Source organism: Rhinatrema bivittatum, chromosome 11 (genome assembly GCF_901001135.1).
Source record: "Rhinatrema bivittatum chromosome 11, aRhiBiv1.1, whole genome shotgun sequence".
Taxonomy (NCBI): Eukaryota; Metazoa; Chordata; class Amphibia; order Gymnophiona; family Rhinatrematidae; genus Rhinatrema; species Rhinatrema bivittatum.
This window is the reverse complement of record NC_042625.1, coordinates 3519148-3539216: the sequence shown is the minus strand read 5'-3', so window position 1 is coordinate 3539216 and position 20069 is coordinate 3519148. Positions and strand designations below refer to the sequence as shown.

Sequence of the window (20069 nt, the reverse complement as noted above, 5' to 3'; positions counted from 1 at the left end):
CGACATTTACTATCAGAACTGGGGTAACTGAAATCACCCATTATTACTGTGTTGCTGTTTTTGTTAGCTTCCCTAATCTGTCTGTTCATTCTGGCTAGGTGGATGGTAGTACACCCCCACTGCTAGTCTTTTCCCCTTCTTACTTGGAATTTCTGTCCTTAAAGATTCTGTAGTGCATTTTGTTTCCTAAATAAATTTTTTCCTGTTTGACTCTATGCCCTCTTTAACATATAGCAACACCCTACCCACCAATCTGATGCATTCTATCATTGTGATATAATTTGTCACCTAGTATCCGTATCCCATTGGTTAACCTCCTTCCACCATATCTCTGAGATGCTAATTATATCTACCTCTTTATTCAGTGCTATGCATTCTAACTCTCCCATCTTATTATTTTAGACTTCTAGTATTTGTATGTATTTTGTTTACATTAATAATCTGCTTATCAGTTGACAGGGGTAATTTGGAGTCTTTCTGCTTAAAAGCACATAGGCTATTTTAGCATTTATTGCAACATCTCCATCAAAATGCCCTAAACATCCCTGTCTTATTAGTAGCCTTCAGATACATCATTCTGAACCACGGGCTTCTGAGTGACTGCCTACCTTCCCCCATCATTTAATTTAAAAGCTGCTGTATCTCCTTTTTAAAGGTTAATGCCAGCAGCCGGGTTCCAGTGTAGTTTGGATGGAGCCCATTCTGCTGGAATAGGCAGGCATACTAACGTAGACTTTGACCTCCCACAAATTCAAACCAGTATAGGATAAAAACGTCACCTCCTTCACTTTCATGCCCTGTGTGCTAAACACATGTGCTTTTCTCCCTTTTGCTCCCACAAATTGAGGATGCCTCCTCAGGCCTCCCCCTGCCACAGACTCACACCAGTGCAGGCTAAAGATAGCTCCTCCTTTCCCTTTTGCTCTCCCACGGGCTGATGATTCTACCTCAAGCCTTATCCTGCTACAGATTCACAGTAGCACAGTTGAAACACTTTTTTCTTCCCCTTTTGTACCCTCCCCCCTCTCGCCAATGCCACCTTCCACAGACGCAGCAGGACAAGCCAAAGATATTGCCTCCTGACCAATGTTGGCTGATACCCATCTTCTTCCTCCATATAGGGGTATTGCCCCCCTAGTCTATTATCTTTCAGATAATAGACTAGGGGGCACTCCATGAAGTTAGCATGTGGCACATTTAAAACTAATCAGAGAAAGTTCTTTTTCACTCAACCCACAATTAAAGTCTGGAATTTGTTGCCAGAGGATGTGGTTAGTGCAGTTAGTATAGCTGTGTTTAAAAAAAGGATTGGATAAGTTCTTGGAAGAGAAGTCCATTACCTGCTATTAAGTTCACTTAGAGAATAGTCACTGCCATTAGCAATGGTAACATGGAATAGCCTTAGTTTTTGGGTACTTGCCAGGTTCTTATGGCCTGGATTGGCCACTGTTGGAAACAGGATGCTGGGCTTGATGGACCCTTGGTCTGACCCAGTATGGCATGTTCTTAATAAGGAGTCTGCTTCCTTCTCCTACAGCAAATCATTCTCAGTCCGAGGCTGCAGAAGTTGAAGAGGGTCCTCCTATTCCTGCCTTCCGCATGAATAACAATTCCATCACTGTCCGGTTCCATACTGGTTAAGGAAGGTCTGCCACCTCCTACCTCCCGTGCAAATGACAACTCTTCCCCTTTCAGCAGGAAGCCCCACCCCACCCCCTTTTGTCTTGTGCCTGTCAGCTGGGATTGCATGGCTGCCAATGATGTAATTTCTCTGCTGCTTATATGACTCAGAAGCCTGCATGCCAAGGGCCAGGGAAGCTGCAAAGAAGCACCAAATGAGCTGCAGGTTGCCTGCTGATCCCTGGTTTAGGATTTTGATGGTGTGTCTGAAATAGGTGTTGATGGATGCTTATGTGTTTTGATTGGCCGATAAACATTTGAGGCCAATATGTAACGTGACCAATCAAAATAAGATGTGGTGCTGATGTCTGTCATTGGAGTTTACATTTAGCTGGCTGTGCTTTTCTAACTGTGAAGTTGGATACTGTTCAGTGGGAGGCAATCAGTCCATTCTTCGGTGCAATTCAAATGTTTGATGTAGAAGTGTAATTATTTGAATCTGAAAGTTTGAGATTGAACACCAAGATTTGGATCTCGGAGGCAGAAGAACTTTTCTCTGAAATGATGGCCATTGTGTGCTGGTTTGGAAGCCATCTTGAATGATAGGTGTGCTTTATTTCTTGATGTCAGAGAGACTGATTCAGTAGCGGTTGCAAAATTTTTGAAGTGTTTTGTGAAATAAAAATGTTTGAGGGTAGATTGTTAATTGTTTCCAGCACCATCTGTTGATTCTGTAGCCAGCTATGAAATATCCCTCCTTTTTATTTAAATTTGCAATCTTAAAGTATATCTTCTGAAGAGATAGCAATACACTCTACATAAACAGTGTAGACAGTCTTATATCCAGTGTATGTGTGAAAATGGATGGACTTTATGCTAATAGTTTTTAGTGTGATTTTTTTTTTTTTTGACCTGGAACCAGAGCTGGGATCTAGCACAGTGAGCATCATTCATAACTACCTGGGGATTTTTTCCTTTCAACTTACTTTAGTCAGTCATTTATGAAGTTCACAACCAGGTTCTATGCACAAGGGCTCCATAAGAACATAAGAAAATGCCATACTGGGTCACACCAAGGGTCCATCAAGCCCAGCATCCTGTTTCCAACAGTGGCCAATCCAGGCCATAAGAACCTGGCAAGTACCCAAAAATTAAGTCTATTCCATGTTACCATTGCTAGTAATAGCAGTGGCTATTTTCTAATCCAACTTAATTAATAGCAGGTAATGGACTTCTCCTCCAAGAACTCATCCAATCCTTCTGAAACTGCAATCATGGTCCCTAAATCCAGCCACTAGAGTCACCATTGTGCTGTACAATGACTAACTCCCTCCCCTCACCATATCTCCTTTCTAGGGTTTGTGAAAGCTGCCTCCGCAGCTTGTGCAGTCTTAGCCGACCAGGACAGTGAAAGACCTGAGCTGGCAATTGAATCTAGGTCCTAGCATTGAGTGTTTGTTTGCATGGCAATAGTTTATCACATCACTTTTTTGTTCTCATTAGCTTGTCTGAAGCCAGTGTCCCTAGCTGGCATGAATTAGAGGGACATGGAGGAAATGTAATCTAAACTATCATCGCCTATCAGCAGTTGCTGCTCACAGCAAAGTTGTAAGGAGCAATCTGGACCTGCTGATAATAGGGGAAGGGTTTGCTGTTAGGTGAGCAACTGCCTGCAAAAAATGGGGCGGCTGTTGGGCACAATGGGGATGGAAGACTCATAATGCTACCTCTTCAGTAGCTGCCACTTTGTATGGTTATATATCTTACATGTCTGGTTGTGCGGACTTGGTCACAGGATCAAGAGTATTTTTTACTAACAACAATTTGGTCATCAGGGTATCGATGTTATCAAGAATGTAAGTCCTAAGAAGCTGCTGCTTAGTTTCTCAATATAATTTTAATTAAGAACTGTCTGTTTGATCTTAAACTAGAAAGTAAAAATTTTGCAGGCAATAGTAAGAGAACTCATACTCTTGTTTTTCACATCAGCTTGAAAGTGCTCCTCATGCCTACTTCTGAACTATTTGCTACTGAGTTTGCAGTGTTTCCCTGCTTACATCTACACAGTCACATGGATAAAAACAGATTTTATTTATTTATTTATTTATTTAAGGTTTTTATATACCGGCATTCATGAAACAATCACATCATGCTGGTTTACAAATAAACAGGGGTGCAATAAATAAAAGATTTCAGGGGATTACTTTGATGGCTTGGCACAGAATCAGTGTATCTCACTCACCTCCAGGTTTTTGACTTCTATCCAGCACTGGTTAGTCATGGCGGTCAGTCATTACCATTTGAAACAATTTGGTGTTCTTTGTGAAACTGGTTCATGATTTTAGTTCAGTTCCTGGTGAACAGGTGTCCACAATCATGAAAAATTCACACTTTGGAAGTAAATTATTAAATATTTGGCAATTATAGCAGTCTCACTAAAGATGATATGAAAACTGAATTACCCTCTTACTCTTCTGCTGGGGCAGAATTGAGGCCCATTAGCAAGGCAGAGTGTGGGGATAGCCCTCACTGTTCAGTTATGCTGCTCTGTGGGTAGTGAATATGAGAGAGGGACTACAAGAAAGGGAAGCTTTATAGCACAGCCAAGGTTATGCTCCTGCAGTTTGATTTAGTCTTCAGATCATCAAGGATATAACATACTCTACCATTTTATAGGCTGTAAGATCTACATGGCAGTTACTACCTGTGTTTTTCATCTATAGGTTGTTGACAAAAGTGGAACAAGAACTGGAGAATTTGAGGATCTGTCTAGGGTGGAGAAATATGAGCTATCTGATGATGTTTATGATAAAAGAGCAGGTAACATAAATTTTTTGTTATTATAGAAGTTGGAAATATTTTGCAAATTTTTTGTAATGCCAGATTGATATCCTTATGTAGTAAGGCCCTGGTTCTGCTTTCATACCTTAAATCTTCTTGAATTGAATTGAATGCATACTTCTCAATCAATAAGCAAGGCTGAATTATTTCCTTTGTGACCATGATGTCACAGGGGAGAGCGGCATGATCTGCCTCCATCTGCAGCTAAGATCCACTTGTCTGGACTGATGTAGCAGGATGAAATGGAATAAAACTTTACACTCCTACACCTTATTTAACAATATATTTATTGACTTGAACAATAGTTAACCCGTGTTATTTAGATGTTACTGTTCCTCTAGTTTCACTCCTCTCTTCTACTTTGTTGAGGTCCCTTTCCGATCCCCAGTCATTCTTAGCTTCCCATCTCCCCCCCCCCCCCCCCCCCCCCCCCCCCCCTGTTATATGTAATTTCCACCTTTTTGTTTTCATGTAAACCGACATGATGTGTATTTTAATGTCGGTATAGAAAAACTGTTAAAATAAATAAATATGGAACCACTTGGCAGAGTCACATGCAGTTATCTGTGTCATAGATATGACTCTGCCAAGTGGTTCCATATCTTTAGCTCAGTAAAGTTTTATTCCATTTCATTCTGCTACATCAGTCCAGACAAGTGGATCCTGTTCCTTAGCTGCAGATGGAGGCAGATCATGCCGCTCTCCCCTGTGACATCATGGTCAGTGCTTTGGGTTGGTGCAGCAGAGAGAGCCTGTATTCTCTGCCTTCAGCAGATTGAAGGACATTCTGGATGGTACAGCAGGATTTCTCATTGGATATGCCTCCCTTCGTGGTACCTTAGGCAGAAGGTTTTTCTCCCAGTGTTCAGAGGGACAGGCACCTGGGTTACCCAGAGTAGCAAGCCCACTCTTTGATGATGCCATCCCCAGAGAGGTTTGGTAGAGCCCAGGGAAATGGCTGTTTTATACACTATGGACCCGATATTGAAAGTGCATTCAGCGTTCGATAAAACTTGGGGGAAAACTCATCTATATCAGGTGCCTTTCCAGTTTTTAAGTCCTTGATTGCCCAAAGTACTTATGCAGTAGTAATAGCTTTACCTAGATTATCTCCTACTTCCTTGATAAGTGAAGTATAGGCAACCCCATTCAGATAATTAATACTGGATTCCTCAATTGTGCCAGCTGCGTCTTACAATTTTTCATAGAACTGAGCAAAACACTTTCTTATTTTGGCACCGTCTACTACAAATGATCCCCCCAATCTTAAATTTTCATTATTTGATTTTGAGACTTTATTTTTTAATTTCTCTGCTCAGATTTTGCTTGCTTTATTGCCTGAATCAAATAAACTTGTTTAACAGAGTCCATTAGGAAAACTACCTCCTCTACAGATAATAGGCAGAGCTTATTCCTTACCTCTTCTATCTCTAAAAGAAGTTTACGAATTAGATTTAATTTGTATATTGTGATGAGGCTCACTGTTTACCTAGTAAAGAAACCCTGGACTGGATTACCCAAGGGAGAGCCCGGCAAATCCAGGCAGCAAAGGCCTTGAAGAGACAGGAGGGAAACTATATTTCCCAGGGTCTTGGAGCCTCTGGTAGACCAATGGGAAGAGAGAGAGGGACGTGACCTCCCTGATTAGGGAGGAGGAAGTACAAGACAACACTGGGAAGTTTAAATTGAGAGCTAGCCCCATGGAAGGGAAGGAGGACATGGAGGTGGATGGCCCAGAGGCAGAAACTGAGATGGAGAAGGAAGTAGACTGAGGTTAGGTTACTCTGACTACATTGGCTTTGTTTTTGTTTTGGAGGACTGGGAAGGCTGTTGCCTGGAGCACAACGGTAGGGAGAAGGGATGAGTTGTGCTAGAGCCTAAGAGGCCTGCAAAAGGTGTCTTACTGCAGTTTTTCTTTTTGTTTGCTTTTTCTCCCTATGACTCCAGTGGGCTTATAATTGGGTTTGTTTGTGAAAGAGTTTTGTTAAAAAGGGAAAATGTGCCAGACTGTGAACAGAAATACCAACCGGTAGTTGAGGGAGCATTTACTGTGCTGTCCTGGCATCAGCAGAAAAGGAGAAAGGTTGCCTTCAGGGGATGATTACAAGGTGAAACATTGTTACTCGGCAAATGATGGCAAGTGGGAATATACACTAAACCAGTCTTTTTTTTTTTTTTTTTTTTTTACTGTTTGGGGACTTTTATTTCCCGGAGCTGAGCCCCAGGGATACTGTTACAGGCAGAACCCTATCGAGGTGGACTATTTACAAAGCCACGCGGTTCGCTTTGCTGCCTGAACCACAAAGTCACTGTTGTTGGAGAGTCCTGCAGAGTGGAACTGCTTACAAAAGTAGAGGATGCCTACAGCCAATTCGGATGTAACGGATTGAGAAATTAGGGCCACCCTAGGCTGGGGGGGGGGGGCCTGGCCTCCTGGATTATGGAAACGATTTGTTTGCACCATTTTGGCTGCAGGATAATAGTAATAAACAGGAGCTGCGCATTATTTCATAGAATGTGTGTGGATTAGGATCACCCATTAAGAGACAAAGTATTAAGTATGTTGAAAAGACACCATGCACATCTAGTAGTGCTTCAAGAAACACATCTTAGCCATGCTAAGCATAATAAACTTCGCAAATGGTGGGTGGGGGATATCTTTTGAGCGCCTTCTGGTTCACATAAAGCGGGGGTGGCAGTATTAAGTTCTAAATCTTTGTCCTTCCAGCACACAGCAACATTTAGTGATCTGAATGAACGCTTTTTAATTCTCAAAGGCTTGCTTCAGGGGAATCCCATCAATATTTGTAATGTTTATGCCCTGAATCTATATGATGCTAGGTTCTTTCGTTCATTATGTCAGAGGCTGGGGGAGGAATCTTCAGTCCCTTGAATTTTGGGTGGAGATCTAAATATTATTAGTGACCCCCCAGTTGGATAAATCGAACCCAGGCTCAACTGAGAGAGTAGCCATGCACAAAGGTATCCCAGTGCTCGGTAAACACTTAGATTTGCTGGACATCACCCAACGAATAGAGCCTATACCCATGTCTTGCGTGCATATGCCTCACAATCACGAATTGATTATCTATTGCTGTCACCCATCTTGTTCTCCCAAGTCACTGCTGCAGAGATCGGCCCCTTGGCAATATCAGAGCATACATTGATATGGATAGACCTCCATTGGAGGACGGGGGGACAAGGAAAACGCCTTTGGCGTTTCCTGGTGTATCTCGCTAAAGATATGTTTCTGGACATTTTGCAACAATGCTGGGATGATTTTGTGCAAAATAATAAAGAACATGTATGCTCTGTCTCTTTTTTGGGAGATGGGCAAAGCGGCCCTTGGGGACGAGACAGCCAGGATGGATTTTTTCACTGGCGGCTCTGAACGCGCTCCTTCATGAACGCACGGTCAAATCTGTGTTCTATTATAAATTTCAGCTTTTCCAATATAGCAACAAAGCTGGAAAATTGTTGGCTCATGTGGCCAAACGCAAACTGGGAGCTAAGTACATCGCAGCAGTCCGGGATGCAAACCAGAAAGTAGTTAACTCTCATGATAGATTATGTTGGGATCTTTTTAAATTACTATCAACATCTCTATGCTCAACAAACAGTGAATATAGAAGCTAGTGCAAACATTTTCTAAAGACTGATCCTTCCGTAACTCACAGATATGCAGCTTGCAAAACTGAATGCCCCGCTTAGCGTAGAAGAAATCCGAAATGGTATTTTGGGGTCCTCCCTATAAGGCCCCTGGACCCAAAGGGTACGGGGGAGAGTCTTATAAAATCTTGCAAGATCGGGTTGCCCCCCTACTGCTTCTTTATTATGCACACCTGCTTGAACAGGCATTTCCACCACATGTTAATAAGGCACTAATTACTGTCATTCCCAAAAAAGATAAATACCCTCTCGATCTGAGTTCATACAGACCCATATCTTTATTAAACTTTGATGTCAAATTTCTTGCTAAAATTTATGTGATCGATTGGCCTTTATTCTCCCCTTGCTTATTGGTGAACATCAGGTAGGGTTCGTGCAGGGGCGTCATCTAGTCTTTAACGTCCGGCAGGTTCTGGCGCCTATTGCTTGGGGTACAGCTCATGGGATACCCTCCCTGTTGATTAGTTTTGATGCCGAGAAGGCCTTTGATCGTGTGGCCTGGACTATTTTTTCTTTACTCTGGAACAATTTGTGTTTCGAGGTGAGTGGTTCAATGTAGTTCACCTCTTTTATTCTGCACCTAAAGCACAAATTATGCTTAATGGCACCCTTACTAATGAGTTTTCTCTGCATCACGGGACACAGCAGGGTTGTCCCCTCTCACCTATGCTATTCATCTTAACCCTCGAGCCCTTACTATTGGTCATTCAGGGTAACGCGCAGATTTCAGGCCTCTCGGTGGGTACCCAACAGCCTTCGCAGATGATCTGTTGGTGCACTTGAGCAACCCAGTGGACTGTTTGGAGGCCCTGTTGGAGGAGTTTTCAGCATGTTTTCTGGGTTTAAACTAAATGTCAAGTCTGAGGCAATGGCTCATTCTGCACATTTTCAGTTGGAATGGGTCAGAGATTCTTCTGATGGGCTGGGGAATCTTTCCGATATCTAGTTGTCAACATCTCTCCACCAGATTTACGATCTAAATATTCTCACACTGTAAAAGTCCCTTAAATCTAAATTCTTAGATTGGATGATTTAACACTCTCAGTGACAGGATGCATAAATCTATTTAAGATGATCGTATGGTCGCATTGGCTATATGTTCTACAAACTTTGCCTTCAGTCCTCCAGAAGAGGGATGTTCAATTAATGTATGCCATGCTCTCCCATTTTATATGGAAGAGGAAGAGGGCTCTGATCACAGTAGCCTGCTTGGTGGGATCTTGGCAGCAGGGGGGTCTCAGGGTCCCGGACATAGAGGAATATAACATGGCTTGCTTTTTGCGTCAAGTAAAAGACTAGATATTTAACACCTCTCATTTTATCCCCTAGGTCTAGAGAAAGAGATGCTTAAGCCACTTAGCCCCTCATGTGTGCTTCATGCCCGCAGAGTCCTCTTGCCACTGGTTTTCATAGTAATATTACATCATTGTGTAAGGCATGGAGCTATATCTGCACCAAGTTAAAGCAGAATCCGAGGGTATCTGTATACCTACCAATTAGAGACCATGCGGAATTTACCCCAGGCCTTCAAAGCTCGCTATTCCATTAGTGGGCGGAGCAGGGCGTAGTATCTGTATTACAGCTAGTGGACTCCCAGGGAGTCATGTTGATGTTTCAGGAATTACAGTTACAAAATGCTGTTTCCTCTAAAACCTTTTTTGCCTGTCTCCAATTGAGGCTTCCCAGTTTTTTGCATCGAGTGTCAGATGTATGATTTTTTTCTCGCTGGTGAGAAATTGTACATGTGCATGCGATGCAAAGAGCTCCTGGCTCTTGGAGAACAAGTCCGATCTTTGGAGGCTAGAATGGCAGACCTGGAGGAGCTGAGGCAGACAGAGGTATATAGATAAGACCTTCAGGGACATAGTAGCCAAGTCCCAACTTCAGACTGGCAGCCCTGGTGCTGCCTTGGAGGAAGGAGGTCTCATGATTGGAGAGCATCAACCTGGTGCAGCGGGAAAGGATCCTGTAGCAAGGACCTGCTCTCCAGGTGATGCATTGTCCTTTCACACTGAGGATATCTCCCCAAGTCCTACTGCCCAGGAGGGAAGGGTTAGATCGGCCATCATATTTGGTGATTCGATTATTAGTAATGTAGACAGCTGGGTGGCTGCTGGGCGTGAGGATCGCCTGGTAACATGCCTACCTGGTGCAAAGGTGGCGGACCTCACACGTCACCTAGATAGGATTTTAGACAGTGCTAGGGAGGACCCGGCTGTTATGGTACATATGGGCACCAACAACATACGAAAATGTGGGAGGGAAGTTCTGGAAGCCAAATTTAGGCTCTTAGGTAGAAAGCTTAAATCCAGAACCTCCAGGGTAGCATTCTCTGAAATGCTCCCTGTTCCCACGCGCAGGTCACCAGAGGTAGGCAGAGCTCCAGAGTCTCAATGCGCAGATGAGACGATGGTGCAAGGAAGAGGGATTCAGTTTTGTTAGGAACTGGGGAACCTTTTGGGGAAGGGGGAGTCTCTTCCAAAGGGATGGGCTCCACCTTAACCAGGGTGGAACCAGACTGCTGGCGCTAACCTTTAAAAAGGAGATAGAGCAGCTTTTAAACCAGAACAAAGGGGAAAGCCGCCAGCCAGCCAGTGGTGAGAGAATGTATTTGATTGAGAAGCATGTGTGTGATTGAGAGAAACTGGTCAGAGAGTTGATATGTGTATATGTGAGACAATGAAAGTGATGGCTCAAGGAGATGACTGGTGTGTGTGTGAGACAGTCAGGGATGTGACGTGTGTGTGTGTATGTGTGAAAGAGAAAAAGCATGGAAGTGAGAAATCTGGGTATGTGAGAAAGCATGGGAGTAAGAAGCCTGGTGTGGGGGTGTGTGTGAAAGAAAGCATGGGAGTGAGAAGCCTGATTATGTGAGAGAGAGCATGGGAGTGGGAAGCCTATGTGTGTGTGTGCAGGCATGAGAGAGAGACTGGTTGGTAAGATGACTGTGTGTGTGAATGTGAGAGAAAGAATGTGATTCAGGGAATGAGAAGCCTGTGCAGTGGAGAGCGAGCATGGAAATGAGAGAGACTGGTGTGTGTGTGTGTGTGTTTAACAGAGAGAAAGTGATTATGGGAATGAGAAGCCTGTGCATGTGAAGAGAGTGAGCATGGGAGTGAGAAACCTGGGTGTGTGTGAGACACAGCATGGGAGGGAGAAGCCTGTATATGTAAGATAGAACATGGAAGTGGGACGCCTGTGTGTGTATGCATGAGAGAGGTCAGGTGACGTGTGTGTGAGAGAGAGAGAGAGAGAGAGAAAGTGATTATGGGAATGAGAACCCTGTGCATGTGAAGAGTGAGCATGGGAGTGAGAAACCTGGGTGTGTGTGAGACACAGCATGGGAGTGAGAAGCCTGTATATCTGAAAGAGAACATGGAAGTGGGAGCCTGTGTGTATGCATGAGAGAGATCAGGTGACTGGTGTGTGTGTGTGTGAGAGAGAAAGAAAGTGATTATGGGAATGAGAAGCCTGTGCATGTGGAGATAACAAGCATGGGAGTGAGAGACTGGTGATTGTGTGTGAGACAGAGAAAGTGAGTATGAGAGTGAGAAGCCCGTAAATGTAAGTAGAACACGGGAGTGGGAAGCCTGTGTGTGTGTATGGCATGAGAGAAACTGTTCAGGAAGGTGACTGGTGTGTGTGTCAAATACTGTTTGGGAGATGATTGGTGTGTGAGACACAGAAACTGGTCATGGGGGCATGACTGGTATGGTGTGTGTGTGAGAAACATGGGCACTAAGGAAGAGGACCATGAGTATAGAGCTTAGCCTCTACTGCTGCTTCTGCTGTGTGCTACGGCCTGCATGGAAGAGGAGTAGGAGAGCTGCTGGAGGGGGTAAGTAAAGGTGGCTTTTTAAGTTTATTTTTCTTGATTGACTGCCATTTTAATTATTTAATATTATGTGATGTGTCTGCTTTTTTTGAAATATTTTATTGGTGTTTGAAGAATTTTTAATAGTTTTTATGAGTTTTTAATTGTTGGATGTTATTCTGTTCATAGCTGTTTTAAAACATTTATTCTGCTTATTAGTATAGTTTTACAATTATTTCTGTGTGGGGATCTATAGCTGCTTGCTAGTTCTGTTTTCCTAATAAGAGGTATATTGGTTTTTAGGGTCTGATTTAATATTTGTAGTGTTGCCTTTTCATAGATAGGGTTGCTCCTGTTTTGTATTCCATAATACAGGTGTAACTGTGTGCGTATTAGTTTATGTGCATTACTACAGATCCTGGGAGTATGTTAGGTCGGTTCTGTGTCTGTTACGGAGATGAGATATTTTACTAGCATGTAAGCGTTTGTATCGGTCTTATTTGTTGTGTTTTCTCAAGACGACATGCATTGGTGGTAAACTGCTGTCTTTTCATAAGTAGGGCTATTGAGCCTGGAAGTATAAGGAGTTTGAGTTGCTGTTACTGAGATGACACCAGAACCAGAATGTCTTTTTTTGTAGGGTGAGTTGTATGGGGAATGTCATAATTCTGCTTTACATTTATTTATTTATTTATTTATTTATTTATTTATTTATTTATTTTTAGATTTTTATATACCGGTGTTCCTATATGAAATAAAGATCACATCGGTTTACATTGAAACAGAACATGAAAATTGCCAAAAGGCATTACATAGAACAAGGTTATGAAACTTGGAACAGTGTACATAAGTTCAAAATTTAATGATAACGTTGTAACATTGATGACCAAAAGATAAAGGAGAAAAAAAAAAAAAAAAAAGACTTAAACAATTAAGTTGACAGGTCTTATTGAGCATAAAAATAACGTATAAGTGAGAACGTCTCAAGTGTCCTGCAGCAAGAGATTAGATACCGAAGTAGGTAGTGGTATGGAAAATGGGGGTTTGTGAAGAAGATATGTTCTTGCTGGTTGGAGGGGAAAAAATGATGATCATGGTCCTGGAAAAGCTTGGCTAAAGAGCCAGGTTTTAAGTTTTTTTTTGAATGAAGAGTGGCAGAACTCAAGCCGAATGTCTGGTGGGAGCGCATTCCATTGAATGGGGCCTGCTGTAGATATGGCACGTTTATGATGCGAGGATTTTGTTGAAGGTACATAGAGTGTGCCTTTATATGCTCCTCTGATGGGTCTAGAGGAGGAGTGAGGGCGTAGTTGGTTACATAATTGAAGAGGAGAGATATTGTGAATGGATTTATGAATTACGGTGAGTACTTTATATAGGATCCTTATTTTATACATCCATTATTGTGGGTCAGGGGGGTTCCCATGGATGCAAACTGTACTTTTACATCTAGCCCCGTGACTATCATGGGTCAGTGTGTCACGCATGTGAGAACCATCTGTCAGGTGTGTCCTGACAGAAAAAAGGTTGAGAACCACTGATCTAAACAGATTATTAGTGACACTAACTAAGAGAGAGATTCTAACAGATAAAAAAAACTGTAATGGTCCTCATCACTTGGTCCAGACAGATATGGTACTCTTACCTCCGAGGGTTAGTCCACCTTCTGATTTCCCTGTGTACTGATCCAACACTGCTAATGCAGGAGGAAGGTCATCTACATCATCCACACCTCCACTCCCTCAACTTGACGGATGTTGAGTACTCAAAAGTTTGATAGATTCCTCACTGGCAATTTTAAAGGTAGATTGAAGATATTGTGATCTTAGCTAGCACAATGCTCAGTTTTAAATGGCAGCAATTCCCTCTTGGTGCCAGGCAGATTCTCTGGACCATGTTGCTTGTGCCTCCAAGGATCTACTTTAGTATTTGTTCTTATCTTAATCAGATCTCAGTACGTAATCAGTGAAAATGCACCTGAATGCCTTAGTCGTGTATGACCTTCAAGTGGAACGAACATCCAATCTTTCTACATTCTTTTGTATCAGAGTTCATGAAGGTTTTGTAGTATACAAAGCCACCAGTTCTGAAAACCCTTGTGTCTTGTAACCTCTGTCATCTTAGCACAACTGATGAAGCCTCCTTATGAGCTGTTGGAATCAACTTCATTGAAGTTGCTAAAGTGGAAGGTGGTGTTTATTGTGGTTTTCTCTGCAGCCAGAAGAGTATGTGAACTTCAGGAATTATCTCATTCTTTCCTTCCAGTCCCTACAACAGAGTGATTCTTTTGCACCTATTCTAAATTTCTTTCTAAAGTGTTTTCTGCTTTTCATCTGAGCAAAGCTATTGTTTTATTCATTTTTTCCCAAAATCTAATGCATAAAAAAAAGGTCATTCACATGCTGGACTGTGCAAAAGCTTATTACTTTAAGAGGATACTGCCATTGCTTGTCATGTGATTCCCAACAGATCCAATTTACAGGTGGTCTCCATCACACATTGTTAGACATTGGCTGGATTTCAGTTTCTGGTCTCTATCAAGGCTCATTGGGTGAGAGCCAGGGCTATTTCAGTTGCTGTGACTGTCATCTGTGCACTCCTTTATATCCCAGTACGTCTGGTTAATCTCTCATGAAGTTAGAGTAACTTTGTCCAAGTAGTTTTGTTAAGCCCGTTCACCTCCTCTCCACGGGGGAAGCTAGATTACTTTACTTTATTCAGTAAGTGCTCCTCAGCCAACCCTCATCTTGAGGCTCCCCTTTTTTAATACCCACCCATTTCCCTGGAGAGTATACCTAGCTAAAGCTAGGTAGGAACTCCCATGCATGTCCAAAAGAGCTAGAGAGATGGTGCTATCTGATGATGTCACCCATGATGTCTTGCTAATTCATCCTGCTTTCTATAGAAACACAGTTTGTATTGTTTTATTTTCATACATTGACTTAATTTTTCTAAGTGTTTTGTGCTGAGAATTGTATTGGGGCTGGACTACTGGCCTAATAGAGTGCATATTGGTATATAGACTGCCTGAGTTCTTTTCCAGGACCCTGCAAGAGCTGAGCATGTTGCAAAGGACACATTCCAGCCCCCCCCCCCCCCCCCCTTTTCTTCCCTTCCATCCATGCCAGGCTTAATTGGGAAAAGTTTCTGATAGGCAGTCAATTAGTGGCTTCACACAAAAGTACATACTTGATTGAAACTGATCAAAGTTACAAATAAACAGTTGGTTTATATAGGAGACTTGTAAACAAATCACCAAACTAATCTAAGAAACCTAACTTATTTAGCAGATCAAAAGCTAAAATGTGCAGACAGTAGTCCAAGATGGGGGGGGCTATCCAGTCTTTTGCATAGAGTGTCACATGTATGATTTATCTGCCAGTTGGTGAGAGGTTGTATATGCACACCTGGTGCAAAGAGCTCCTGGCTCTCAGAGAGCGAGTTTGATTTCTGGAGGTCAGAATGGCAGACTTAGAGGAGCACAGACAAGCAGAGAGAGGTATATAGAGGTGATCTTCAGTGACATAGACTGGAGTTGGGACTGCTCTACTAACAGTCTGTGTTCTGCTTTGGAGGAGCATGGTCACCTAGAAAGAGACATCACCACAGAATGGCAGGAAGTGATCTTGTAGCTTGGATGTGCCACCTGTGGGCACATCCAAGTTAACACAATCCAATCCAATCCAATCCATTTGTTTAGAACTCTCTTCCCTCAAAAAGGAGCTGGCTAAAGCAGAATTATCTGCAATAAAGAAAGTTTCACCCACTTCACTGTATTCCAAAATTAATTCCTCATTACCACAGAAAAAAACAAAACTCAAGAAAAAAGAGGTTTACAATGGGCTCAGGTAGGATAAGATCTGTGATCCACAGACACCCATTCTTACACCATTGTGTAGCCCACGTCTCCCCTCTCCCCCCCCCCCCACACTTACACAGGGCGACAAGGAACCCAGAAATTAACATGATTACGGTGGGCTCTGTTAGAGTAAGACCGGTGATGCAGAAACACACACTCTCTCAAGTGACACAAGTAGAAAACGCCTTATCTGTATCCCATAGCTCTGGTGAAAGAGATTGACGTGGTATCTGAAAAGAAAGAAGAAACCCAATGTATACAGAAATTCCAAAATACAATCGATAACCAAAGAAGAAAGCTCATTGTGCTGGGTGACTGTCATCAGAGGCACTAATTTGGGAACTCTTCTAGAGGGAAACACTACAATTAAATGCCTCTCAGGATCATCGGCCAGCAGAAATGCCTTTCAGATAGTCAAATCGATCCAAGAAGAATGCAAAGACTCTAAAGCTGATATTATCCATCTGGGAACCAACGACCTTGCTAGTAACAGCATCCAAGCGGTGCGGAGAGATTTCCAGTTTCTAGCAAAGCATATTAGTCACATGGCCACAACCATTGCCTTTTCAGAAGTGTTACCTGTTCAGGGGAAGGAGAGACTAAGCCATATTTATTTTATTTATTTATTTTAAGTCTTTTCTATACCGTTGTTTGGTGGGGACTGTCACAACGGTTTACATTAAGGCACATACAAGTAGTGATACTTCCATTTGTACATTTACATAGGTGCCATAAGGTTCGGTAACATAGTTTGTTATCAAAGTTATTTGTTAAATGTGATTAATCATGTCCAGGTCTTTCATTCTCATTTTTTATTATAGAGCTAATTTTACAAATGTAACTTATCCATTAATAGTGGTGTGCTATATCTTAAAAAAAAACTACACACTTAGTGAATTTCTGCAGTGTGTATGGTTGTTTAATTGTTCGTGCTTTGCCCATCCCTGGCTTCTATTCTCCCTCTTCTTTCTGGAAGGCTTGTTTAAATAGCCAGGTTTTCAAACTTTTTCTAAAGGTTTTGCTGTTTTTTTTGTAGTCTTAAATCCAAGGGCATGGAGTTCCATAGTATGGGTCCTGCCAATGATAGTGCCCTCTCTCTTACTTGTGTTAGTCTTGCTGTTTTGACTGATGGTATTGTCAGGAGGGCTTTGTTTGCTGACCTTAGGTTTCTGTTAGGGATATGTACTCGGAGGGCTGTATTTAACCAGTCAGCGTTTTCGTTATGTAGTAATTTATGTATGGTGCACAATGTTTTGTAATGGATTCTTTGTTTGATCGGAAGCCAGTATAGTTCAATCAGTGTTTCTGTGATATGTTCTCTTTTGTTTTTCCCGGTTAAAACTCTTGCTGCTGTGTACTGATAACTTCAATGTATGGCTCAAATCCTGGTGTAAGGAACAAAGTTTTGGATTTATTGGGGGCTGGGGCCGTGTATGGAACAACAAAAAGCTATATGTCAAAGATGGCTTACATCTGTCTGCGGCAGGAAAAAGAATCATAAGAGATAAATTCATATCCTATGTCATAAGGCATTTAAACTAGATGCCGGGGGTGGCAGAAAGAAATTAGAATGTCACCCCCCCCTCCAAATACAAATGCAATGGAAAAGGGTGAAGTGGATAACAAAACTCAACTAAGTCACAAAAGGAGTCCAAGAAAAGCAGTAATCTGAACGAGAAAAGCTGGAAAGCTATGAGCACAAATGCTCGTAGTTTGGGCAATAAAATTCCAGATCTCAAGCCCTAATGGTGGAGGCGGACTTGGACGTTGTTGCTGTCACGGAGATGTGGTTCACGGAATCTCATGATTGGGATACAGCAATACCGGGCTATAACTTGTTAAGGAAGGACAGAGAGGACAGGAAAGGGGGAGGAGTTGCTCTTTATGTCAGAAACAATATTCAAGCATCTGAGCTGCAAGGAAGATGGGGCAAAGAAGAAGCACTATGGGCCGACCTAAAAAAAAAGATGATGGGGGCTTCTGTTTTTATTGGAGTGGTTTGCAGGCCTCCAAATCAAATGGAAGAGCTTGACAAAGATCTGGTTGAAGACATCCAAAAGATGGGAAAGAAGGGAGAAGTGGTGATTGGAGATTTTAATCTGCCGGATGTAGACTGGAGAATCCCTTCTGCAGAATCTAACAGTAGTAGAGAGATGGTGGATGATACCCTGCAAGGGGCTCTGTTCAAACAAAAGGTAATGGAACCCACGAGGGAGGGAGCTATACTCGATTTAGTTCTCACTATTGGAGATAATGTCTCTAATGCCAGGTAGGTGCCCACCTCAGCACCAGTGGTCATCATACGGTATGGTTTCATATCACAATAGGATACGGCGATGTAGCTCGAAGATCCGAGTTTTGCAGTTCAAAAACACGGACTTTGATAAAATGGGGAAGTACCTGGAGGAAGAACTAGAAAGCTGGAAGAACGAGAGAGATGTGGAACAACAGTGTACCAAACTAAAAGGAGCAATTACCAAGGCAGAAAAGTGAAGAAAAGCAAGAGAAAAATGAAACCTATCTGGTTCTCAAAGGAGGTGGCAGAAAAAATAAAAGAACAGCGTTCAAAAAATATAAAGAATCCCAAAGAGAGGAGCACAAGGAAGAATATCTGGTGGAACTAAGGGAGACGAAGAAAGTGAAAATTCAAGCGGAAGAAAGGATTGCCAAAGAGGTAAAGCGAGGTGACAAAACATTTTTCAGATACATCAGTGAAAGGAGAAAATTCCAAAGTGGTATACTGAAATTGAAAGGTGAAAAGGATCAATGGGAGGAGACAGATGAAGAAATGGCAGCAATATTAAACGAATACTTCAGTTCGGTATTCACTAAAGAAGACCCCGGAGAAGGACCGACGCTAGTTAACAAGAAACTGGAGGGAAGCGGAATGGATGAAACTCCGTTTACGGAAGAGAATGTATAGGAAGAGCTAGGAAAACTGAAGGTGGACAAAGCCATGGGGCCTGATGAGGTTCATCCCAGGATACTGAGGGAGCTCAGGGATGTGCTGGCGGCTCCGCTGTGTGACCTGTTCAATAGCTCCCTGGAAACTGGAGTGGTGCCGAGTGATTGGAGAAGAGCGACGGTGGTCCCGCTTCACAAAAGTGGGAGCAGAGAGGAGGCTGGAAACTACAGGCCAGTTAGCCTCACCTTGGTGTTGGGAAAAGTATCGGAGTTGCTGCTGAAGGAAAGATTAGTGAACTATCTGAAAGCAGCAGAATTGATGGACCAGAGGTAGCATGGTTTCACCAAGGGAAGGTCCTGTCAGACTAATCTGATAAACGTTTTTGATTGGGTGACTAAGGAATTGGATCGAGGAAGAGCACTTGATGTCATCTACTTGGATTTTAGCAAAGCTTTTGATACAGTCCCGCACAGGAGGCTTGTGAATAAAACGAGAAGCTTGGGAGTGAGTGCCAAGGTGGTGGCATGGATAGCAAACTGGTTGAAGGACAGAAGACAATGTGTGATGGTAAAGGGAACTTACTCGGAAGGCAATCCTATGCTCGGGATTGCCAGTCCTCTCTCCCCCTCCTCCCGAGGCAAGGCGCGAAAAGCAGCCTTGCTCCGGGAGGAGGGGAGAGAGCACTGGCAGTGTAAAGCGACGAAGCGACTTACTTTTTTTGCAGCCCCCCTCCGGAGACGGACATCGGCGAGGACGACCGCGGCTCCCCTGCCTCCAGCTGCCCGCGAAAATGGACGCCTGCACGGGCGAAAGCGGCCCCTATGCGTGCAATTGGGCCGCTCAAGGCGTGACGTCACAACGTTTGGCGTCACGGCATGTGACGTCACGTCTTGAGCGGCCCAATTGCACGCACAGGGGCCGCTTTCGCCCGTGCAGGCATCCATCTTCGCCTCCGGGAGGCAGGGGAGCCGATGTCCATCTCTGCCGATGTCCGTCTTCGGAGGAGGGCTGCGAAAAAGTAAGTCGTTGCTTTACACTGCCAGTCCTCTCTCCCCTCCTCCCCGAAGCAAGGCTGCTTTTCGCGCCTTGCTCCGGGAGGAGGGGAGAGAGGACTGGCAATCTCGAGCGGCTGCGAAAAAAAAAGTTAGTCGTTGCTTTACATATGGGACTGTGAGGAGGGAGGAGGCCTTAGCTGCTGGGTGGAGCAGGGAATTGAAGTAGTGAAAAGAGAGTCCCTCAAAAGAAAACAGGCAAAGTGCTGGAAGAAAGTGGAGGGAGGGGAAGAAAAAATACGGGAAAGCTTCAAAGCATGTCAGGTCAATCCAGTAAAGTAAAGCAGCCTTGCTTCGGGAGGAGGGGAG

At 43.2% G+C, this 20069-nt stretch overlaps 1 protein-coding gene across 1 annotated transcript in view; it reads left to right on the top strand.

Annotated features, from left to right (window-relative positions):
• The window catches only part of TBCB (tubulin folding cofactor B), a 143998-nt gene that overhangs the window by 68124 nt on the left and 55805 nt on the right, over positions 1-20069 (top strand). Inside the window, exon 3 of the mRNA XM_029571028.1 lies at positions 4344-4440. Within this exon, the coding sequence (XP_029426888.1) occupies positions 4344-4440 (97 nt within the window). The remainder of the gene's footprint in view (positions 1-4343; positions 4441-20069) is intronic.